This window comes from Saccopteryx leptura, chromosome 1, assembly GCF_036850995.1.
Source record: "Saccopteryx leptura isolate mSacLep1 chromosome 1, mSacLep1_pri_phased_curated, whole genome shotgun sequence".
Taxonomy (NCBI): domain Eukaryota; kingdom Metazoa; phylum Chordata; class Mammalia; order Chiroptera; family Emballonuridae; genus Saccopteryx; species Saccopteryx leptura.
In genome coordinates, this window is record NC_089503.1 from 51132668 (window position 1) to 51158239 (window position 25572).

The following is a 25572-nucleotide window of genomic DNA, read 5'->3' on the forward strand; positions in this document are numbered from 1 at the left end:
GTGGAGGCACAGGGAATGCTCACTGACCAATCACCTTCTAGGATTCATCCCGACCACTAGCGATGAACCAATAGTAGGCCGCCTCTCATCCACACCCAGGAAGGTCCCTGCTCGGGCTGCCGCGCACTTGTTATTGTGTGGCCTCTGTGAGTAGTTGAAGCTAGTACTCCTCCCCATGGTCCCGATTTCTAATCCTGGTCAGGACTGGAGGTAAATGTTGCCACCACTAGATGAAGCCTCAGCCTCAGCTGGTTATGTCTATCCTGATGGTATAGATATTTGACCTTTTTCTTTTTAAAAGAGGCCCCCGCAGAGGGTGATATACAATGCATCACAACGTTATCTATATTGTATATGGCCTCCTGAAGGGTCATCTTCTTAAAGAGCTCAGTCTATATACACCATCAAAACAGACAGAACCAAGGCCCCTGCACTCAGTTGACCATGGGATTTGAACCCACAACCTCAGGGAGAACTCTAGTATTTATCAGAATCCTTACCTAGAAAGCAAACTTCTCAATCTGACAGTAGAGATGCTCTGAGGACTTATGATGTTACACAAGTACCAACATTTTCTAAAATTGATTTTGTCCAGTCTCTATTTAGAGAGAGTATTTGCCAAATTGATTTGAACCCACAACCTTGATGAAAGCTCCAGTATCTATTAGCACTCCCATTTTCAACCACATATCTATGTGACCTGAGCTTCTCAAGCTTGACTGCAATAAAAACTAAAAACAGAGAGAGACTGAGAACTGTTGAGGAAGAGCTTCGTGTGTGTCTTTCTACCATTCCTGCCAGGATATCCCTTTCGTGTTCATCGAAACAGGCCCAGGCCCTGGCCAGTAGGCTCAATGGTAGAGCATCAGCCTGGCGTGCAGGAGTCCCGGGTTCGAGTCCTGGCCAGGGCACACAGGAGAAGCGCCCAACTGCTTCTCCACCCTTCCCCCTCTCCTTCCTCTCTGTCTCTCTCTTCTCCTCCCGCAGCCAAGGCTCCATTGGGGCAAAGTTGGCCAGGCCGCTAAGGATGGCTCTGTGGCCTCTGCCTCAGGTGCTAGAATGGCCCTGGTTGCAACAGAGCAACGCCCCATATGGGCAGAGCATCGTCCCCTGGTGGGCATGCCGGGTGGATTCCGGTCGGGCGCATGCGGGAGTCTGTCTGACTGCCTCCCTGTTTCCAACTTCAGAAAAAAAAAAAAAAAAAAGAAAAAGAAACAGGCCCAGGTTTCACACTAAGTGAGTATAAATACATTTAGAAACTATATTATTAACTATATGTATAATATGTACTGTGTTAGAGTGTCATTTTGGTAGGTGGTGTGCCCCAGGATTTTGTAAATGTAAAAAATGTGCCACAGCTCAAAAAAGGTTGAAAATCACTGAACTAGACTAGAGTACATAGATTTTGGGTAAACATCTCCACATCATTTGAACAGTCAATTATGTTGTATACCCATCACCCAAAGTCAAATCATCCTCCATCACCTTATATTTGTCCTCTTTATACCCTTCCCCAGCCCCCCACGTCCTCCTCCCCGACACCCCCTCACCCTGGTAACCACTGCACTCTTATCTATGTCTGTGAGTCTCAATTTTGTATCCTATGTATGTGTAGAATCATAGTTTTTTAGCTTTTTCTGATTTACTTATTTCACTCAGTATAACGTTATCAAGGTCTATCCATGTTGTCGTAAATGATACTATGTCATCATTTCTTATGGCTGAGTACTATTCCATAGTATATATGGACTACATCTTCTTTATCCAATCCTCTATTGAAGGGCATTTCGGTTGTTTCCATGTCTTGGCCACCATGAACAATGCTGCGATAAACATGGGGATGCCTTTATGTACCAATGTTTCTGAGTTTTGGGGGTATATACCCAATAGAGGGATTGCTGGGTCATATGATAGTTCTATTCTTAATTTTTTGAAGAACCACTATACTTTCTTCCATAATGGTTGCACTAATTTACATTCCCGCCAACAGTGAACAAGGGTTCCTTTTTCTCCATAGCCTCTCCAACACTTGCTATTACCTGTCTTGTTGATAATAGCTAATCTAACAGGTAACAGGTGGTATCAGGTAACATTGTAGTTTTGATTTGCATTTCTCTAATAGCTAGTGAAAATGAGCATCTTTTCATATACCTATCGGCCATTTGTATTTCTTCTTGGGAGGATTGTCTGTTCATGTCTTCTCCCCATTCACTTGGCATTTATTGAGAGCCTCCTATATACTTTGGATTCAGTAGTAAGGGGGAAAGGGTGCTCAGTTGACATCTTGGAGCTTACAGTTAGTGAAGGTAGTAAATATTAATCAAACAACTAATAACAACCCCACCACCACTACCACCATCACCATCATCACCAAATAAGGTGAAATGTCCAGGAAAGGTGCATAGTATATGATTAGGGAGAATTCACCCTTTCTGGGAGATTAGGGAATTTCCTAAAGAAACAGTAATGGAGCTGAGGCCTGGGATGAACGGTAAAGAAGCTGGGGGCTGTCTGTTTACTGAACAGAGTAGGAGGGGCATTCCATGAAGAGGGAACAGGACATTAAAAGGTAGAGTATTTGGTAAAAGAGAGAATGACTCCTCTAAGGAACTGGAAGAAGGCTCATGAGGCTGAAGTACACAGTGGAGAAGCAGGTGGGAGCTGACCATGCAAGAATGTGGGTCTTTATCTTAAGAGCAATAGGAAGGTTTTTGAGGTACTCTCAGCAGGGAGGTGAGGTGATCACACTCTTCGTTTAAAAAGATGACTCACTCTGGCAGTAGCGAACTCGGAATTGTAAAAGGAACCAAGGCACAAAATTCAGGAGAGCAGCTGAATTTACCTGTAAAATGCAGATAATGCTAATACTACCTCATAAGCTGTTGCCAGGATTCAATGAGCTACTACCTTTTAAGTATTCTAATACCTGGCACATGGTAAAAGGCTCAGTAAATGTCGTTATTGTTACATTTCTTGTTTGTTTCTACAGAGAGCAGCTCTGTTTCCTGGCTGCTCCAGTGAGATGGGATGGGAGAGGGTAGTGGCGGTTCCCTAGAGTGGAAATGTAGTTTGCAGGAAATCACAGCATTGAGACGAGAAGCCAGGATGCCCGAAAGCCCCCTTAGAATGGCTTGGGAGTATGATTTACGAAGAAAACCGGGTTCCAATTGCTCCTGGAAACCTGATGGAGAGGTGGTAAGCCCTAGTGTGGACCGAGAAAACGTGCTTTACTGCCAGGTGTTCCAAAGAGCAGGTGTAGAGTTCTCAGTCGTGTGCAGCCGCGGGGAGGCTGGGACCCTCGCCGCTGCTCAGTCCCACGCTGACCCGGAGGTGGCTGCTCCGCCCTGCTTCTCGGGCACAGGGTGCCAAGAGGAGGGAGGGTCCCCGGAAAGTCCGCTCCAGCCTGCCTGCAGGGGCTGCCCCCTCCTCAGTCACGTGGCCCGGGTGGGTGGGGACCGACCTGAAGTTCAGAAATCCTGAACGATCTCGACTTCTGAGTGCGCCGCGCGTACTCCCGAGCCCGGGCTGTGGGCGCGGGGGCTTCGGACGGAGGCGCGGGAGTGGCAGTCTGCGAAGCCGAGCAGCGGCGCGGGCGGCGGGACTCGAGGCATGGCTCAGCTGTCCGTGATCCCGGGGTCGGCCACTGTATGGACAGGTGAGTGGGAACCCGAGGGCGGCAGCGGTGAGGGTCTGAGAGGCTGATGGGGCTTTGAGCCCCACACCCCATCCAGGTCCAGGGGATGTGGGCACCCACAAGGGAGAGAGCAGGAGGTAAAGCGGCCGCGGTGGACACTCGGCGCTTCGGGCCAGCCCGGCCAGCGCCACTCCTCCTCGCCCGCTCTCCCCCCAAGTCCCGGAGACGCGGAGATGCTCCGCGCACGTCCACCCGGACCCGAGCCGGCCTGGGGCGCCGTGCCGGCCCCGCCCCCCGCGCGCACACTGGCTGCTCCCCGTGACGTCACGCTCGGCTATAAAGACGGCGGCGCGCGGTTCTCACGGCGGCTGGAGGAGCTCGAGGAACGGGGTGGCCGGGGATCCGGGAGCGAGCGGCGGGGACGCTGGGCCGTGGGAGTCTCAGACATGTTTTACTCAGGGCTCCTCACCGAGGGCGGCCGCAAGGAGACGGAGATGCGGGAGGCGGCGTCGCTGCGGCAGCAGCGCCGGATGAAGCAGGCGGTGCAGTTCATCCACAAAGACTCGGCCGACCTCCTGCCCCTGGACGGCCTCAAGAAGCTGGGCTCGTCCAAGGACACGGTGAGCGCCCGCGTCCGCCTCGGGATCCCCTCGCGCGGCGGCCCGTCACCCTCTCGCTGTGCGCTCCCCCCACTGCCGCTTTCACTGAGTCACCACCCCGGCCCGAGCTGCCCTCTGCCTCGCTGTTCTGCTGGTTGGGATTCCTCACCATCCACCCCTGCTTCGCTGTCTCAGGATTCCATCGTAGCTTTTCTAGCTGCGCGTCCCTCGGCTCTGCCTCCTCCCGGCGCGTAGGAAAGACCCTGCCCTGCCTTCTTGCCCCAGGGTCGCCTTTCCTTCCCATTGTTCGCTGTACGAAGTGATCGCCTGGGTTTTGAGCCTCGCAGCCTGGGAGTCCTCGCGGGGCTGCGTGGCAGTTCCTATAACCCAGACAGAGGTGACTGCTAGTGAGTGTGAGGAGAGGACGAATTGGAAGGGGGGTTTCTTGGCAGTCGCCATACCAGAAGACTTCTGTTGAATCCATCTTCCCCCTTTGGAAAATCTTTTGATTTTGGTCTTATCTGCCTTTGACCTTGCATCCTGAAGGGGGACAGGAAAAGAAGGGTCGAATGTGAAGGTTTCCTGAACCCCAAACATCTCTTCATCATAACCATCTCTTCTCCTACACCCCTAGCCCCTAAAGAGCGGATGGACGGAGGAAGCCAGGCTGCTGCTTCTCGCCGACCAGCTGACGTGTGGGGCTGGGGCTGAGGCTGGCGCAGGCTTTTTCTAGCAGGGTTGTCCTTCGCATTAAGGAAAACCCTGAGGACTGGATATCCGGGTTCAAAGACCTTCAGCTGTAGGAGAGGGATGGACGGATATGGGTTACTAGTTTAAAGACCTGTATTTGACTCTCGTCCTTCGGTCACTGTAGTGGTGCTGGGGCAGATGATGTTTTAGCTTTGTAGTTTTTCTGGAGTTTTCTTGTAGTTTGTTTTCTTCAATTTCATAACTGTTTTATTCATCGGGGCAATAATTTATGAAGCATTAATTAAATATCTTTTAAATGAAATAAGAGCCCTGACTAGGTAACTCAGAGCATCGTCCTGGTATGCCAAGGTTGTGGTTGGATTCCCAGTCAGGGCACGTACAAGAATCAACCAATGAAAGCATAACTAAGTGGAACACCAAACTAATGTCTGTCTTTCCCTCTTTCTCCCTCTTCCACTCCCTCTAAAATAAATAAATAAAAATAAATAAATTTTTAAATAAACAAATAGGTACTATAGAATTTTCCCAGTATTTTTTTAGCTTTTGGAATGTCTCATTTGGTTGGGGGGGGGGGGGCAGGTCAGCCTGGTTCACTGAAGTTGCCATTTCATGCCCAAGAATTACTATTGAGGGCAGAGCTTCTGAATCTATTTTTTTAAACAACACTAATGACACACAGATACCAATGTCAGATTTGCCCTCCCCATTGTGATAGTCAGTTTTTAGTTATTTACATGCAGGGATGTCTACCCAGTTATCTTGCTCTGTTTTTCCAAAGGTATTTTTCCTGCACAAGTCACAGGATTATCAATCTGATTCATGCTCACTCAGAGTGGTGACTGAAATGTATTCTTAGAAAAAAAAATAACTCTCTTCCCTTCTTTCACTTTAAAGCAGTCTAGATTTATTTAGCAAATCAGATCCAAGTTTTCTTAGCTTCAGGCCAAAATAATCCTAGTTCCTGGAAGCCACAGGAACCAATAAGGAAGGAATTAATAGGAAACGAAGTAAAACATGGCGTATTTTTCATCCCTTCATCCTGGACTTAAGATATGATTGACGTTTGGTTGTCCTGAGCTGTCAAGGAGTTTCCTATCCCAGAGAAACTACCTCTCCATCCTTCTGCCTAGCATTCCTTACACTGTTTAATTCTGTGTGGGAAGAACTCCATCTGCCATTCTGGCTCCAGTCTGTCACAGCTGAACTGCACAGAAGCTGATAGCATAGGACGTGGGCAGTGGGCTGGAAGAAGGAAGCATCCTCGGAAAGCAGCTTATTGCCCTGGATGTAACACACAGCAGTTTACTGTGAGACCCTGAACCATGGTTCACACCTCCTTCCTCCACTTCCTTTTCCCCCCCTTCCTTCCCCATTGCCAGGGAGTTGATATCTCTCTCACTGTTCTAACATCTTTAATGTGCAAGTGATTGCACAGAAGAGCCAGAACAGATCACGGCCAGGCTGACTGTGGTTGGGCTAGGAGAGCTGTGAGCACTGGGGTAAGGTGGCGTGCTTAAGCTCTCCTGGAACTAATTGCTGCCTCAATACAATCTTAGAATTACCTTAGAAGTACTCTATCACTTCACTTTATTATTACTATCTGGTAATATAGCCCAGTGCTGACTCAATTTTCTCACACTGAAGTGAAATTTTGAGGATGCCAAAATTAACTGAATATATATAGTACAAACACAATAGGAAGAAGACAAGAATAGGGACGGGATGACACCAGAGAGATACTGGGGGGGGGGGGGGATTAGTTTTAATTGACTCTGGGGTATGTGCCGGTGAGATTGTGGGTTGTTGTTTTTTTCCTACTAGTTACTTGTATTAGAATGATATTAAGGGTTTTTCTGAATTATCTGTCTTTTCCAAGCTGTTTCTATAACTTTCGCTATTTGATATTAGCCTGCCAACTGTTTTTGGATTGGCAAAGAGCACCCGTTGGCAATCAGATGTGGTCTTATTCTCTTGGCCTTTGCCCCATTCCTGTTTGTGTGTAGTTGGGGGCTACAAAGTCTGCTATGCAAATTAATTGCATAATTAACTTATTTCTTATTCTAGCTCTCTTATTTTATTTATCCTTTCTTCTTGTGATTTTTTTTCTGTAATAGATTATAAAGAGCCAAAATCAGAGATAGGAGTAATATTTGATTTATTTTTAAAAACAGCCCTGTCATAGGATAATGTTCAGTCTTTCCAATATGATAATATTATTGACATTCAGGCCATATCCTTAGTTGTCCAGCAATAGAGAGCGTTTTGTGTTACTATCTATGATTGCTTCTGCTTATAGCCAAATGCTTTAGCAAAATTCACTAGAATTAGGAATGAAGGCCATGGGAAAGATGGTGGAACACAGCCAAGCCGACTGACCATGCAATAACTAGCCTGTACTCTGAGTATCCGATCTACCTGATCAGAATCTTTGTCAGTTTGAACAGCTATGGTTGGTACCCTACAGTTCAGGGCATTCATAATGCCACAGACATCCATAATGCTATTATAGGTTGATCAAAGAACTTAGGCGCCTCCGAAGAGGAGCATGAAATACCAGTATAACACCGGAATCAGGTGCAAACTGAAGATTTTCAGAGCCATGATTGCATCCTGATTATAGCAAACAGTATTTGAATACTTGCTGTGGTTAGGACACTTACTAGGTGCTAGGACCACAAAGAAGAAGATAGCAAAAAAAAAAAAAAAAGAATTTTTTTATAGATTAGAAGGATGGACAGAACAGATTGATTTATTCTACAAATATTTATTGAACACATGTTACCTATAAGGCAATAATATAGGCATTGAAGATGTAATAGTGAACCAAAACAGAACATTCTTGTGAGGGGAGGAGGCAGAAAATAAAACCAAGTAAACATATTATATATACCAAGTAGCGATATGTGCTATGGAGACAAGAACCCAGGTTAAGGGGAGTAGGGAGTGCAGGGAGTGGCCAGGGTAGGGTCGAGTCGAACCTTGCTGTTCTATATAGGATGGCCAGGGAAGGCCTCTCTGGTAAGATTATATTTTAGGGCCCTGGCCGGTTGGCTCAGCGGTAGAGCGTCGGCCTAGCGTGCGGAGGACCCGGGTTCGATTCCCGGCCAGGGCACATAGGAGAAGCGCCCATTTACTTCTCCACCCCTCCGCCGCGCTTTCCTCTCTGTCTCTCTCTTCCCCTCCCGCAGCCAAGGCTCCATTGGAGCAAAGATGGCCCGGGCGCTGGGGATGGCTCTGTGGCCTCTGCCCCAGGCGCTAGAGTGGCTCTGGTCGCAACATGGCGACGCCCAGGATGGGCAGAGCATCGCCCCCTGGTGGGCAGAGCGTCGCCCCATGGTGGGCGTGCCGGGTGGATCCCGGTCGGGCGCATGCGGGAGTCTGTCTGACTGTCTCTCCCTGTTTCCAGCTTCAGAAAAACGTAAAAAAAAAAAAAAAAAAAAGATTATATTTTAGGAAATACTAATAGAATGAGAGAGCAAAATAGCTTGGGAAAGACTGTTCTAAGCAGAAGAACAGCAAGTGCAAAGGCCTGAAATATCAATGATGCAGTTGAAGAATTATGAGGTCATTCTGGCCAGAGCAAGATGAGCAAGGGGAAGGGCGATGGAAGATAACAGCAGAGAGGTAGTGGGAAGCCAGAGGACCAAGGACCTTACAGGTCATTGTCCAGATAGTTGGCTTTTAATCCAATATGGGAAACCAGTATAAGATTTTGGGCAGAGGTTAACATGACGCGACTTGTTTTATAAAAATATTACTCAGATTGCTTTGTGAATTAGGCTATAGAAGGGCAAGAATAGACAGAAGACAGATTAGACGAAAGGTGAAGGCAGCTCACAGCCGTGTGATAGCAGTTTAGGGGAACAAGAAAAGGTCAGATTCCGGATATATTGTGAAAGCAGAACTGACAAGGATCTAAAAGAAAGAGTAGTCGAGAACGACTGCAAGATTTCTGATGTAGCAATTAGAAGAATAAAGTTGTCATTTACTGCAGTGGATAAGACTACAGAAGGATCAGTTCAGGGACAGAATAAGAATCAGGAATTTGGTTTTTGAACAAGTAAAGTTTGAGATGGCTGATAGTTACTCAAGTATAGTTGTAGAATAGACAGTTCATGAGAAGATAAGTGACACCACCAGGAAGCTTCTGCTTTGGCCTGTTGTGGCAATAGTGATGGAGACCAGCATCTGATTACAGCTTCATCATTCTCTAGCGAGTAAATTGACTGTGAGACTGTCGAGAGGAGGCTGCCTCCAGAGTGTGCCTTCTAGAGCCCTGGAATAAGATCTTACTTACAGGTTATTTGGTCCTTATATGTGAATCCTTTCTAACAAAAATACAGCCTGCCATGGCTTCTGAGAAACCACCATAGCAGACCAATCTGCAAGCAGGTAGCAATCAGGAATAAGGCTGTCCTCTTTCAAATAATGTGTCTGTTGGATCACAAGGCAAAGGCAAAGAGACAGAACACAGAAGGCCTGGGGCAATGTGGCAGCCTGCCTCGTGTAGGTTCCCATGTGTTTTTGAGCAACTGCAAAGCCTAGGCCAAGCTGTCTATATTCCCATGGGGTCAAGTGGGTCACATGGTGTATATTCGGCTAGTAAACAAAGAGAAGGCATAGATGTTAGTGTCCTTTTAGGTTTCCAAGGTGAGATAGAGACAAGCATATTGGGCTTGAAGTGAGAGTCAGTCAGGAGTCTGTGCTTATCTACAAACTGGATGTGAGGAGAATAATGGCGTAGGATGATTTCATTCTCTTTTAGAGGGGAAAAAAAGTGAATGGTAATCAGTTTCAATTTTAGGCTGAGCATAAGAATTTAATGTATATGCTCATACATATACTTACTAACACGTGACTGCTTCATATAGATCATTTCATTTAATCCTCACAAAAGCACTGCAAGGTACTTCCTAACTTGAACTCAGCTCTTTCTACTCCAAGCATACATTTTTGAATACTACTCTAAATCAGGCACCAGCAAACTTTTCCTATAAAGGACCAGCTAGTAACTTTTTTGTTTGTTTGTTTGTTTCTTTACAGGCTGAGCAGGCTCTGTCTCTACTCCACTCAGCAGCTGTTGTGCAAAACGCAGCCATAGACAGTTTATGAGTGGGGTTTGGTTGTGTTCTAACAAATTGTTATTTACAAAAACAGGCAGCAGACTGGATTTGGTTTGTGGACTGTATTTGCTGACCCTAGTTACAAGTGGTTCTAATTGTGGTTCTCTTGCTAGCTAGAAACCTTGGGTCTATCCTCTGGGAGTAAATGCTACAGGGAAGGCAGACTTCTGTCATCCTCCCTATTTTCCAGTCTGGTCCTTTCTGTGGACCACAAGATTCTGTTAGTTTGGTTCTGTCTGGGTTCAATGCAGCATAGGTAAAGGGACTGAGAAAGTAGCCTTGGAAGCTCTTGCTCAAATCCTGATTGTGTGGAGCATCCTGCAGTATAATCTTTTTCTCTTCACCTCACTTTTTTTCCCACTCTACAGCCTGATTAGAAGAGAAGGCAGAGATGTTAGTGTCTGGCAGACCATGTGCCAGATTGCGGAGCCTCAGCTATTTCCACCCAGAAAACAGCACTGCCCACAGAACCCCTTTCCTTCAGAAGCTCCTGACGATGATGGAGGCAGCATATTCACGCTCACCTGGTTAGACGTTAGATTCCTAAACCATGGTTAGGGTTTAGCAGCCACATCTCAGGAGCAGTGGAGGACCAGGGACTGCTTAGGTTAGTAGTTGCCTTTCTTTTCTTTTTTTTTTTTTTCTGTATTTTTCTGAAGCCGGAAACGGGGAGAGACAGACAGACTCCCGCATGCGCCCGACCGAGATCCACCCGGCACGCCCACTAGGGGGCGACGCTCTGCCCACCAGGGGGTGATGCTCTGCCCCTCCAGGGCGTCGCTCTGTTGCGACCAGAGCCACTCCAGCGCCTGAGGCAGAGGCCAAGGAGCCATCTCCAGCGCCCGGGCCATCTTTGCTCCAGTGGAGCCTCGGCTGCGGGAGGGGAAGAGAGAGACAGAGAGGAAGGAGAGGGGGAGGGGTGGAGAAGCAGATGGGCGCTTCTCCTGTGTGCCCTGGCCAGGAATCGAACCCGGGACTTCTGCACGCCAGGCCGACGCTCTACCACTGAGCCAACCGGCCAGGGCCAGTAGTTGCCTTTCTGAGCTAAAGCATAAAGGATTTATGTCAGGAGAGTGACTTGAGAATTATGTCGTAAAGGCCATCAGAGTACCTGCAACACCTGGCTAGCTAATTACTAGTGTAAATCTTGAAGGACATCAGGAATGTTGAAGAAAGCCCTTGGAAATCCAGTATTTCAATAAACATAAAAATAAACCACTTAAGCAAATTCAAAAAGCAACAGACAAGGAGTGGGAACTCAAGTAATACAAACTGTGCAGTCTACAAGAACTGAAGGGACTCTGAAAGAATGAGATGATGTTAATCAAGAAAGGGTTTTTGAAGAAGAAGAAGGTAGAGATTTGTTTGTTCGTTACAGTGTCAAGAGTTGGGGATATAGCTGTGATCAAGATTCCTGCTCCTGTGGAATTAACACTCTAATTGGGAGAATGAAATAATAAAACAAATAAATAAGCAACTTTTTGATTTATTGATTTTTATCATTATTGACTTTATATTATACTAGATAAAGGTTTGATTCTCATATACCTCCCCATCATGTCCCTCTCATATTATACCAATATTCTGTTAAATAAGTATGTTGGGGTTGCCCTGGCCAGTTGGCTCAGTGGCAGAGCATTGGCCCCCATGTGGAAGTCCTGGGTTCGATTCCCGGCCAGGGCACACAGGAGAAGCACCCATGTGCTTCTCCACCCCCCCCCTCCTTCCTCTCTGTCTCTCTCTTCCCCTCCCACAGCCAAGGCTCCAATGGAGCAAAGTTGGCCCGGGCGCTGAGGATGGCTCCATGGCCTCCGCTTCAGGTGCTATAATAGCTTTGGTTGCAATGGAGTAATGTCCCAGATGGGCAGAGCATTGCTCCCTAGTGGGCTTGCTGAGTGGTCGCGCACATGTGGGAGTCTGTCTCTCTGTCTCCTCGCTTCTCATTTCAGAAAAATACAAAAAAAAAAACCCAACAAACCCAAAACTGTTTGGGGTCAAATCAGCATTTACTGCTTATATTATGATAACTGTGTTCTTATTCACAGTTAAGTCAAATACTGTATTATAATTGTGTCCTTTCTCATACACCTATATATTTTTTAAAATTACTAATTGCCAAGTTATTAATTTATTTAATTTTCTATGTAAAATTTAAATTTACTCCATATATCTTAAAACTAAAGATGACTTAGTGTGTGCTCTTTTTCTTGGAAACATTCTTCCCAGAGCCCTCTATCTTCCCATTTCATTTTGGACCAGTTGTTCTCAAGACCTGCTGCACAACTTATATCCTCGACTTTTCCTTCAACGCCATTCTCTGACTTTCTTTGCCGGTCTTTTTTATTGTGTCCTTTACTCCTTGGATCTGATGCTTTTTCTGCTTGTTCATTGGTTTCCCTCACTTTGGTGGAGCATATCCTTCAGTAGCTTCTCGAGGATGGATGGGAAATACCTGCCTTGCCTTGATGGCTAGTTTGGCTAGGTTTAGAAATGATGTATTGTCAGATTTTTTTAAAGTATGATTTCATTGTCTTTTAGCTTCTGTTATTGCCACTGAGCAGTCCTCTGCCACTCTGGTTCCTAATCCTTTGTATTTGGATCATCTTTTGTTTTCTTTGGAAGCATTTAAAATCTTGGTTGTCTGTGATCGTCCAAAAATTTATAGTGATGTGAATCTTGCTGTGTATCTTTTTTTCTTTCATTATGCGAGGCTCCGTGTGGGGCCTTTCAGTCTTTAAACTCATATCCTTTAGTTCTGGCTTAGTATGCTCTGCTATCCCCACTCTTAGTTGTTTTAGAAATCTGACAATGCATAATTTCTAAGCCTAGCCAAACTGTCAACCAGACAGAGTCTTTTGATTTACTCTTACAAAAAGAATAAACTTTTGGAATTCTTCCCAGTTGTCTGGGTCAAATGGGACTTTTTTGCAGGCTTTACACTAATCTAGTTCCAACCTTAATTGTACCCTCCAACTGAAAAGGTTCTAATACGTCTAACTTCACAGCCTATCCAGGAATTAGTTTGTTTAAGGAAAATGCTTTTACAGCTAGACCCCAAAATATATACTAACTCAAATATAATAGTTTATTTTTTCACACATAACAGTTCTATTGGAGAAGTCAACAAGAGAACCCTCCCATGTAGTCATTTAGGGAGGCAGGCTGACAGTGACTCTTGTGTCTTCAACATGTCACTGTCAAGAAGGTTAGCCTCGGGGTCATCCCCATTCGAGCCAGTCAGAAGAGGAAAAGAATGTGGAAGAGTATGCACAGGAGATTTTCATGGGCCAGGTCTAGAAGTGGTGTGTCACCTCTACCCATATTCTGTTTGCTAAAATTTTGTCAGCATGTCTTTCTTTTTTTTTTTTTTTAATTTACTGTTCTATTTATTCTTTTAGGTTTAGGCCTTTCTTATCTCTTGACTATTATTTTAGTGAAATTTTGGTTTGGAGCAGAAGTCTGTGTAATTACACTGTCATTTAAAACATGTAGGCATAATAAAATGACCCCCAAAACACATCTTTGAGGTTTGCTGGCTGTGAATTTTCAACTCTCAAACCATACTATGAATGCATTTAATTATGAAGATGAATGAAGAAAATTACATGTACTGACAGAAAATGCCTTTCATATGTTAAATAAAAATAGAACATTTTAGAATAGTGTTATAGTATGATCCTATTTTTATATATGTTTGTAACTATTAAAATTTGTTTAAAGGATATATTTCTAAATTTAATGGTTGTTATTTATAGGGAGTGGGACTGAAAAGGGGTTAAGAGATATTAGGGAGCCTTTTCCTTTTAATTTTACATACTTCAGTGGTATGTAAATACTTTACATTGGGCATGTTTTGTGTTTGAACCTTCATTGGTCACTAAGGAATAGAGTCATCCATCAGTATCCATGGGGATTGGTTCCAGCATCTCCCCAATACTAAAACTCACGATGTTCAAGTCCCTTATATAAAATGAGGTAGTAGTTATATAGAGGCTATAGCAGAGTTTGCCTCACATCACTTGATTTGTCTGGATTCAGCACAGTACTAGTTGTGTGGCAAATGCAAGTTTTGCTTTCTGGAAGTTCCTGAGATTTTCTTTCCTGACTTTTTTCAGTCTACAGTTTGTTGAATCTTAGGAAGTTCCTGAGATTTTCTTTCCTGACTTTTTTCAGTCTACAGTTTGTTGAATCTTGGGATGCGAACGAAGCCTGTGGATATGGAGGGCTGACTGTAGCCAGCAGGGCCAAATGCCCTAGAGCAGTCAAGTCAAATGAAGGCTGAAAAATATCTACCAGCTTGGAAATGAGGTTATTATTGGTGCCATGGGATCAAAAGTAACTCAGTGAAGAAAATATAGGATATTAGGAACTAGACATAGTGATTTTGGCTTTTCCTTTAAAAAGACCACTCAAGACAAGGGTGTGATTAGAGGGCGGTGTAGAGTTGGGGAGGCAGGGCCTCAGGTTTTCTCCCCAAAACGTATGAGAACTTAGTGTATGATTTATAGCCTGTGGAGGAAGGGTCCAGTAGGAAGGGAGGAAAATTCAGAAGAGAGATGACTTCAAGGAAAATAATTTTAGAACTTTCCTAATTTGCCTCATCTGTCCGGTGGTGATCAGATCGCTCTGCAAGATAAAGAGTAACCAGATGAAGTGGTGTTCAGCAAACCAATGTAGAAGGAAAGCCCCGGACTTCCAGTGTGGAAGCCTTTGAAACCCCTTGCAGTATAATCTTTAGTTCTGCAAACCCAAGTTCTCTGAGTTAGTCCTACAAAACATGGGCTTGACTGAAACCCACGCCCTGCTTTAGTGTGACTTGAGCTGGGAATTCAGGCTAATTAGTGAGATATGAAAGAAGAATTTGTTTCCTTTGAGGAGAAAGCGTTCTCCCAGCAACACCTCAGGGAATCTGACCCCGTTAGCACTTCCTCTAGCTTCTTATCGAGGTAGGAAGCTCATTTTCTTTCAAGTGCCTCTGTCTCTCCTTTTCTCAAGGATACTAATTTAGAATCTGCTTTGCCAAGAATCAGTGTTTTGGGGAATATATTTATTCGCCTTACTAAGGTTACAGTGAGTCATGGCTCTGACTCCATTCCTCCTCAAAACTTTGTAAAGTGGTATAGAATGAAGACCTTTTCCAGTTCTTCCCTCTCCTCTGAGAAGGTTCTGGGCTCTGACCTTCTAAGAGTGACTCTCTTTCCCCTAGAGGTGGGGAAACTTAGGGTTAGACACTGTATTTTGAGGGATTTTGAATGTTAACGTAACTGAAGAATAAGATGCTTTGTATAGGAAATTCTCAGGTCAAACAACTTTATATCAAGAGGTAGCTTATACTTTCTTGAGGCCACTGTAGGTAGAAACAGTAGAGCATGGATATATCTGCCCTAGGAACTCTCCTGAACTCAATCAAGAAGCAGACTTGAAACCCTATTTCTCATTCTGCTTTCTAACGTTAGGTATCCTGACACAGACATAAGGTAAAAATAAATCCCCGCCCTGGCCGGTTGGCTCAGTGGTAGAGCGTAGGCCTGGCGTGCAGAGGTCCCGGGTTCGATTCCCGGCCAGAGCACACAGGAGAAGCGCCCATCTGCTTCTCCACCCCTCCCCCTCTCCTTCCTCTCTGTCTCTCTCTTCCCCTCCTGCAGCCGAGGCTCCATTGGAGCAAAGATGGCCCGGGCGCTGGGGATGGCTCCTTGGCCTCTGCCCCAGGCGCTAGAGTGGCTCTGGTCGCAACAGAGCAATGCCCCAGAGGGGCAGAGCATCGCCCCCTGGTGGGCAGAGCGTCGCCCCCTGGTGGGCGTGCCGGGTGGATCCCGGCCGGGCGCATGCGGGAGTCTGACTGTCTCTCCCCATTTCCAGCTTCAGAAAAATACAAAAAAATAAAAAGAAAAAAAAGAAAAAATAAATAAATCCCCGCTTCTTGGTCAGCCTCTGCCCCTTTTATACTTCCATTTTGGGGCCCTTTGAAGAGGATGTCAGTAGGATGATTTGTTCCAAAGTGTGTCTTTTCTGCTTTCCCACCCCATCCAACCATGGGTGACTCAGCCTTCATATATATATATATACATACACACACACACACACACACACACACACACACACACACCCGACTGGGTCCAAAAGGTAGGACTGTAAGAGAGTGAGGCTTGAAATAGAAATAGACAGCTTCTGACAACCAGTGTCAAGTAGGTTTCTTCAGCCTGTGAAGATGAGCTGGCCCTTCTGTAAGTGACCTGGAGATAGACCGATTACACACAGACTAAGGCCACTTTTCTCTTGAAATGCCCTTGTAAGGTGTGGGAAGACAGTAGGCTCAGGTAGTCCAAATCACAAGGGGCTTTCCATTCTCTTTAGAGATAGAACATTCGTTGGCCCTATCCACATTTTCCAGTGTCCCACCTTGCTCTTTTCATTCAGGGTGGCCTGCTGCAGATTGGTTTATAGTACCTGCTTTGACAGTACACATAAAGTTTCTACTTGAAGGACGAATAAATAAGAAGCAAAGGTAGAGTTCAGTTATGTGAGGCTCCTTCGTATTTCAGTGGCTCCTGGGGGCCGAGGGAGAAAGGAGAAGTGGGGAAGTGACCTGTCAGTAAGAAGTCTCTGCTTTCTACTCCTCAAGCAACCACACAACATTCTGCAGAGGCGCCTCATGGAAACCAACCTGTCTAAGCTCCGAAGCAGCCGTGTCCCTTGGACCTCCAAGACCAACAAACTCAATCAGGCTAAGTCAGAAGGACTGAAGAAGTCTGAGGATGACAATATGATTCTGGTTTCTTGCCAGGTAAGGTTCTGAGAACAGCTTTTCCAGGGTTTTCTGGCTAGTAGGATTTAGGCCCATTATGATCCCAGGAGTAGCTCTCTCACCTACCAATTGTTGAATGTGGGTCTGATGGAATTCATAAGTGAATTTCAAGGGGGCACTCCATGCAACACAGAAAATGTATATAGTATTTTGTATGCATGTGCATCTTTATGGGAAAAGGGATTAAAACATTTATCAGATTTGCAAAGGGCTTTGTGACACACATGCACACACACACTGAAAGACACAGCGACACACACAGGGTACTTGATATGTAGAATGAAACACCCAAAGTCTGTTGGGATCTTCTTTCAGCTTTAGATTCAGCAGGAAAATGATCCCCTCAAAGGAGACTCAGTGGGTAAAGGTGGGACACTACCAATGCATAGTTGTGAAGACGCTCTCTCTCCAGCCCTGCCTTTCATACAGCATCTGCTGCTTGCTCTCTGGATCTCTGTTCTCTCGGTCCTGTTGAACAGTGTGTTTCTCTCCACAGTGTGCTGGAAAGGATGTGAAAGCCCTGATTGACACAGGCTGTCAGTATAACCTCATCTCATCAGCCTATGTGTACAGACTGGGGTAAGTAGCTACTTGTACTGGGTGGAATTCAGATGCTAATCACTCTTTACCTGGATTGGTTTTGAGGTTAGAGGTGGTAAGGGTTTCCACAGATGCTCCAAGAGAAGTTTGTAGAGCTCACATATTAGCTGGAACCAGTCCTTAGTAGAGGGACAGATTGTGGGTTCTCAGGCACCTGCGAGAATCAGTGAGCCAGGAAAGCCTCTGACTTTCCATTAAATCCCAATCCCACCTATTCAGTTTTTTTTTTTTTTTTTCATTTTTCTGAAGCTGGAAACAGGGAGAGACAGTCAGACAGACTCCCGCATGCGCCCGACCGGGATCCACCCGGCACGCCCACCAGGGGCGACGCTTTGCCCACCAGGGGGCGATGCTCTGCCCACCAGGGGGCGATGCTCTGCCCATCCTGGGCGTCGCCATGTTGTGACCAGAGCCACTCTAGCGCCTGAGGCAGAGGCCACAGAGCCATCCCCAGCGCCCGGGCCATCCGAGACAGAGAGGAAAGCGCGGCGGAGGAGTGGAGAAGCAAATGGGCGCTTCTCCTGTGTGCCCTGGCCGGGAATTGAACCCGGGTCCTCCGCACGCTAGGCCGACGCTCTACCGCTGAGCCAACCGGCCAAGGCCCCACCTATTCAGTTTTGAGAAAAGACCTTTGGGGTCTGGAGTGAGAGAATTTGAGATTCTTGGCTTATTGTGGGCCATGCCCTGATCCTGCCTAGACAATAAATTAGAAAGAGCTGTCCTGTGGTATAACCCTGATGAATAAAAGCAGGGAATGTGGTTGGTGTTAGCTTACTCAGGGTCCTTCTGAAGGTCACACTTCCCGTCCCAGGGGGCATCAATTTGCACTTGGAATAGGACTGCTATTGCTGTTGGGCTTTAATCATCATAAGGGTCATTTACCAGTAGTTTCCTAATGTCTTTTCTCTCTGTAAAGAACATGTTAAAAAACCATGCTGTGCCTGCTGGGTGTTGGGTGTGAGAGGCAGACACCTTGTACTATATTGAATGTCTTCTGTTCTCTAACAGCTGGTAATGGTTCTCCCTCTTTTAGTCAGAGAGAGCCATTGTGTATCCTTCCTCCTTTTCACTGAATCATGCTTTCATTTCTTCCTCCTTCTCTTTCCTCCAAAGTACCAGATGGGCTCTGATATCTAGCCCAGAATTGGAAGAATCAACCCAACATTTTTTTCCACTTCTGTATCCCTAAGTACAACAATCATTCTCTAGCCCGACCACTGTATTGAAACAATCATGAGGGTAGGTGGAAGGGTCCATTTTAAACTACTATCAAGATGTCCATAATCTTAGGTAGGGCTTGCACAAGACTTGATTTGTGTAATCAGTGGCCTGCTACATGATCCGTTCCTTCTCGTTTCTGCCCTGTTCGCAATCCTCACCATCGCTGTGGCTCTTTGAGGAGGCCTCTGTGGGTTTTGTGTACGGTACAGGGTGTGGTGGGAGTCCAGGAAGCAAGTGCTCTTGTGGGAAGAATCCTGCGCTTTTCAATGTGAGATGAGATACAGGGCAACATGATGGTTCCAGAAGGAGTAATAATGTTCTGGTACATAATCAGACAGCAGGCTGCCATAAGCCCAGAGGAATTAATAACCATCTGTAAAACTGCAATTACTTTTCTTTTGGATGAGCTAAAACACCAAAAGAGAGGAAATGGAGTAAAGCAGAAGTATTGGCACAGAAAGCCAATAATTAAGTATTTCTCCACCAACCCATAACAGCTCGGTGCTAGCTGTCCCAGTCACGTTACATAACTGAAACCTTGGTGCTGTTTCTTTTCTTTCTCCCCTGCACAGCCAGGTTAAATTAATTGGGACTTTATCTATGATATTACTTGCTGATATCAACATCACTTACTGACACTATGGCCTAAAATTAACTGAGGAGGGTAGACTGATATAAAAAAAGACAGAGAAATTAGACATTGAACAAAGTATCTTCTAAAATTAGGATTGAGCTGCCCTCTCTGAGATCTGTTACCACAGATGGGTAAAATGACCTTGTAACTCAACTGCCTTGAACATAGGTGGGGATGTTAAGGCACAGAACAGGATTCTCTGAGTGTGTTAACTCCTGTCTTTTACCAGTACACCTAGTGGCATACCTCTTTGACAACAGGAGCTGAATCTTTAGTTTTTTACCCCCCATGGCATGTTTAAGACAAAATGCTGAAACAAGAAGTATAGGCTGGCTAGCAACTTTTTTGGTAAATTAATCCCAGGAAGTCCCTGGAGAATTCCAACTGTGGGTCAGAAGGTAGATTGCCAGATTCCATAAAAACCCTCTGCCAAGGGGATTCTTGTATCTTCTCTGGTGCAGACTCAAGGAGCACGTCAAATATCACAAGCATGAAGGAGAGAAGCTTTGTCTACCCCGGCATCTGAAAGTCGTGGGCCAGATTGAACACCTAGTGATCACACTGGGCTCCCTCCACCTGGACTGCCCCGCAGCTGTGGTTGGTGAGTAGAATTGGGTACTGGACCAATGGACCCTAGTATAAATTCTCTCCCTACGTCTAAACCCTCATGAGACCTCATGCCTGTAAATACTAACTTGTTTACAATCCCAGGTTTTCATTTCTCTATACTGTAGACCTGTCCCAATTTTTGCCCTTCAAAGTGCTAGTTGGACCCTGGGCTACATTCAAGGCAAAATGAGAATTACTCTTGAATAAAGGGGTGGGGGGATAAGACAACAAAAATTTTGTGTGCCAGTGAAAATGGCCCCTCAGGACTGTCCATGAGCTAGTTTGAGGTAGAGGGCAAGATTCTCTTACTCCTTTGCCATAAATCCCTTGATAATTTCCCACCACCTCATGCTGTTTCTTTTCTTTCTTTTCTTCATGCATTCTAATCTAGACTAGTTTCTGGTTTTTATTTGAAGTTAAAAAGACCTGGGTTTGAGTCTTGGTTCTATTGTCTTTTAACTATAATGATTGAGGAAAATTACTTAAAATAATAAATGTGCAATAGATGTCTATTAGATGGATGGGACAGATGTATAATGGATGGATGGATGGATGGATGGATGGATGGATGGATGGATGGATGGATGAATGCATGAATGCATGAATGGATAAATGGATAGATAAATGGATGGGTGGTTGATTGATTGGCAGGAACCTAAACCAATATGGGAATAGCTGAATTTTAATTTTGTTTTTAATTAGAGGACAATGAGAAAAACTTGTCCCTTGGTCTCCAGACTCTCCGATCCCTGAAGGTAGGATTGATTCTTTCTCTCTGAGGGAGGGGTTATCTTATTGGATACCGCCAAAGTGAGCTCACTGACAGTAACCAGTGATTTTCCTTTGTTTCAGTGCATCATAAACCTGGATAAGCACCAGCTGATCATGGGAAAAACAGACAAAGAGGAAATTCCTTTTGTGGAGCCAGTTTCCTTGAATGAAGACAAGTGAGTGTCCAAATGGGTCAGATCAAGTCAAATCCATTTGCTATTAATTGGAGGGGTTCTCATACAGGATCCTGGGTTGTGTCTTGCCTTTGGCTTTCAATCATATGACAGATACACCCCTCTCACCCCCATATTCCACCATCTTACTAAACTGTAGCTCAGAACAAGCAGTGATCCTATTGCAGAGAGTGGTGGGGGAAAAAACAGCTTTTAAACTAAACTTGTACTTGCTTTCCTAACTTCTTTGAATTTGGTATCATTTCTTCTGTTTCTTTCTCGTTTCAGCACTTCAGAAGCATAACCACAGCCTGCAGCATGTCTGCACATATGTACACACGCCAGGTTGACAGATTGAGAAGACTGGGTTTGAACCAAATGCAGTAGCGACTTGCTATGGACCAAGTTCTTTTCTCTAATAGAAGCTCCAGGGTCTCCTTCCCACCCAGACCTCTTTAGACTTTAGTCTGTGCTTAGAGATCTTGTCTGGTTATAGCCATTGTTTTTTACTCCTTTGATCACTTAATTTACAGACCTTTCTGACACTGCCAGGTCTCACTTGTGGCCTATTTCTCTGCTTCGTCCAGGAATTTGCTTTTATTAGTCAAGTATAGGGGCTGCCAGGTTCTATTTCTCCATAAGTACACTTGCTTCTTTCCATATAGCTAAAATGTGTGATAAGCAGGAACCTGACCTTTACCTCCTTTCAGCTGTGTCAGAGAGGGGCAGGATACTTACGTCTCAGAATTAACATTTCTTCTAATTCGTTCATTGATTTCTAAAGTAGGAATAGATCTGAAATCTGAAAGAGCCCAGAGAGATCATCTAATTCAACCATTTTATTTAAAGCTCCATACAGGCAAGTGAATTGTCTAAGCTCACACACTGAGTCAGTGGCAGAAGGGACCTAGAACTCACACCTGATGAGCCAGGGCTGGGCTTAGTCTCCCATGCTGCTTCATTTGGCTTGAGAAGAAGAAGAGAGGAGGGTTTGTAAAAAGCAGGGTAGGGGAAGAATATGCTTTGGGGATGGATGCAAGGAGGATCTGGGTAGCCCTCCCTCCTGTGTGCTGAGCCCACTAAAAGCCCCTTGCCTCAAATTGCCACATTTAGGCCCTTATCTTGTTGCCTAAAAGCTGAGGGTACAAAGGCCAGTGAGATGGTCTTTCACCTTGAACTTCTTGGAGGGGAGGAAGGGTGGAACCACAGACAGAAGAAGATGGATTACTCTCTGAGATGGAATTGAAGGCCTCAGTAAGTAATCTGGGCATCATTGCTAGACATTAATACTCCCAAGATCCAGTCACTATCTCGGCCTCGCCTGTTATTTGTGAGCCATGGACTCAAGGAGCTGGGAACAGGAGTAGGTAAAGAAGACAGAAAACCCAGAGCAGGTCCAGACTAGGAGGGAGTAACTCAGCTGGTGGGAAGGCCTACACAGGGAAATCTTTCTGGGGATGGTCAGGATGAAACCTCCGGGCAGGGAGCTGAGGGCATGGAGACTCTTCAGCTCTGCCTTGGTGTGAGAAAAGAGGCGGGCAGGAGCCGGCAGTGTTAAGGACAACTTTTTCTAACTGACCTGTACTTCCTGACCCCTCAAAGAGTTGAAGATTGCAGAGACTTCTTGAAGCTTTTTGTTGGCAGTGTCAGCTTGGGCACCCAGATATCTGTAATGGAATTTCCACTTCAGTTAGGTCTTGCAAGTGCCTAGAGAAGTCAGAAAAATAGCTCACTGAGGGTATCCTGTTAGGAGATTCTCCCAAGTCTGCTCTTGATCATAGCATTCATTCCCAGAGTATTTAATGGGTCCCATTTTGAACTTTGCCAGGTCCCACCACCAATCTCATCTAGTGTTCCACTGCTGTTCCTACCAAACAACTCTTTGGAACGCTGAGTGTTTTTAGCCTTACAGAGCTCCCTAAAGACTAGAAACTTGGTAACCTCTGTTTGAACAGCTGCAGCCAGTGATCACTGGGTCCTCCACAGGCTCCCTTCTTATCAGCTCCGAGAGGAAGGAAGATGGAAGACTAAGCCTAGCCACAGTAGAGGGTCACATTTGAAGCTCAGCAGGGGTGATCCCAGGTCACCAGCTTTCAATGCCCCCTCCACCTCCACCCATTTTCTTACCTAGGGATACCATGCCTTTCCATTGAGGCCTTTCTACTCTCCTCCCCTACCTATCGTGGCTGCACTTTGCCTGCTTCTTATCCTAGGACTGAGTTGAAATACTTCAGCCCTTCCTTCCCTAGTTGAGAGTTCCACTCTGAGCCTTGACTCTTGGCCACAAGTGAGGCATGTTGGAAGTTCCTTGGCCTGGTTTATCCTTATACGGGTTCACTGAGACCAGGAATTCTCAGGTGCTAGAAAGATGCAATTGATTCCAGCCCTTTGAGTACAGGATTATATGGCATTGGGGAAGATGAGATGACCTTTATTGATCTTTCTGGCCTCTGAGAGTCAATCAGTGATTTTTCAATTTTGGAGTAGAAATAATTGGGGCAATATGAGCTTAGGGTATCACAATCTCAGTGCAGTCAAATAATTTGAATTTACTAACCAAATAATTGTGCTTTAAACCTCAGGCCTGATAGAGGTACCTGAAAATATCTAAAGACAATTATGGGAAATCTTGGGCTTCATTAATCTTTAAATCCTGCCAAGCTGATTACTCTGGTAGCCCATCCTTCCTTGATATTCAGTAGGTAGCACTGGGTCTTCTCTCTGGGGGCTGGCAAGGTAAGCAGGTAAAGTCAGTTCCTCCCAGAATCCTAGAAAATTCTCTCTGGCACCTCTACTTGAAGGTATAGGAAGAGAGTGTCTACTTGGTCACAGTTCTGAAGATTGGTAGTAGCAAGAAGTAACCCTGGCCCTGGCCGGTTGGCTCAGCAGTAGAGCGTGGGCCTGGAGTGTGCTAGTCCAGGGTTTGATTCCTGGCCAGGGCACACAGGAGAAGCACCCATCTGCTTCTCCACCCTTCCCCCTCTCCTTTCTCTCTATCTCTCTCTTCCCTTCCTGCAGCAAAGGCTCTACTGGAGCAAAGTTGGCCCGGGTTAGGATGGCTCCATGGCCTCTGCCTCAGGCGCTAGAGTGACTCCGGTTGCAACAGAGCAACACTCCAGATGGGCAGAGCATCGCCCCCTGGTGGGCATGCCGGTTGGATCACAGTCTGGTGCATGCATGAGTCTGTCTCTCTGCCTCCCTGCTTCTCACTTTAGAAAATACCAAAAAAAAAAAAAAAGTAACCCTGTAGAACTGGTACTCCCTCCTTCCTTATTAGATGTCCATCTCAAATACAGAAAGTTCAGAAAATATTGTTTTTTCATTTGGTATTTCTGTGCCTAACTTACTTAAGGAACAAATGCTTTCTGACTTTTCTATTTCCTTGCCTTGCACAGATCCTACCTGGTAAGATTTTCTATTCCTTAGCTCACGGTGTACATAGAATGGATTGCTTGGTATGTCAGCTATCCTCACTCTTGTGTAATAGAAGTATCTTCCTAGGTTGGGGACATGGAGGAGACAAATGGGATTCCTCCCTCCTTCTATTGCCAGGCGTCTGTCTGCATTAGCACTTTATCTGCTCAGTGTTTCTGGCTGTGTTGGGTTAATATGTGAGATTGATGTAACAATAAAGTGAAATCTTCCCCTCTTTGTGTTTGTCTGACAAAGTGTCTGTGTCAGGGCCCCTGGAAGGTGGGCAGTCTGGGAATAGCCTACTGGCATCAGTGTTTGTCCCACAGGGTCTCCTGAACGCAAGGCTCTGTTGTCCTCATTTCCTCAACTGCTACTGGCCCTTCTGCTCTCCCTCTGACTGCTGGTATGTCCCTGGCAAACTAGTGAGCCCCTCTGAGCTTGGTCTTGTAATATATACATATATATATGTGAAACAAGTGATAATACTACTTACAGTAACGAATGAGGTAATACATGCAAAGTGGTTTGCAGATGGTATTTCCCTCAATGCTTTAACTGGGTATGAGAACAGCCTTTTATGGTGGTTCAATAGTAAGAGAACACTTTTAGGAGATATTTATTTAGGTCTAACAAATAAAAGAGGTTTGGAAAGGGGAAGGGTTTAATAAACCTTAATATATAAAGTTATTGTCTAATGACATTCCAAATAAGTTCCTTTTATAGATGATAAAAACTTGCCTTTAAGTGTTAATATATTAAATATCAATACTTAAATATTATAGTATGATTAAATAGTTAACAAGAAATATTCTTTAACTATGACAGTGATTAGTACAATCTTGATTTATGGTTCTGTTGCTACTCAGATGATACTATCATTCCATCTCAAAAGGTTTTCTGTCTTATTTTTGTCCATCTATTCTAAATATTAAAAATGTAAAAGGACTTACCCAACCTGACTCTTAAGCTATGAGGGACAGAATCAAGATTCATAATAATCTTAATATAATGAAACCAACAAAATTAAGTTTTAATGGAGTTAAAAATACATTCTGACTTTCATTTTTAAAAATGTATTGCATTTGCACAGTGGGAATGAACTTGGTTTAAGAAAGGTTCCTGAAAAGATGTTGGTTTTAGTTGACTACATATTATATATGTAGACGTATTAAGGACTGTGTGTGGCAAAGATGTCATTTGTAAGACAGGGATGTGTATATAATATGTGGAGATCCACGAAAGGACAGTGGCAACCTGATTATTGTCTTCAGAGCTGTC

At 45.1% G+C, this 25572-nt stretch overlaps 1 protein-coding gene across 1 annotated transcript; it reads left to right on the top strand.

The window, feature by feature from the left end:
* The first annotated feature begins 4000 nt into the window (after positions 1–4000).
* NRIP3 (nuclear receptor interacting protein 3) lies at positions 4001–24531 on the top strand. The gene is made up of 7 exons (XM_066366067.1): positions 4001–4254; positions 16690–16851; positions 17369–17451; positions 19789–19928; positions 20639–20691; positions 20789–20883; positions 21169–24531. The coding sequence occupies exons 1-7, from the start codon at positions 4081–4083 to the stop codon at positions 21182–21184; spliced, it is 723 nt and encodes a 240-aa protein (XP_066222164.1). The 5' UTR covers positions 4001–4080; the 3' UTR covers positions 21185–24531.
* Positions 24532–25572: the final 1041 nt, after the last annotated feature.

Coding starts and splice junctions, on each gene's coding strand:
- NRIP3 (XM_066366067.1), top strand. CDS start 4,081: ATGTTTTACTCAGGGCTCCTCACCGAGGGCGGCCGCAAGGAGACGGAG. Junction 17,452..19,788: donor GCCTATGTGTACAGACTGGG/GTAAGTAGCTAC, acceptor TCTCTGGTGCAG/ACTCAAGGAGCACGTCAAAT. Junction 19,929..20,638: donor CTGCCCCGCAGCTGTGGTTG/GTGAGTAGAATT, acceptor GTTTTTAATTAG/AGGACAATGAGAAAAACTTG.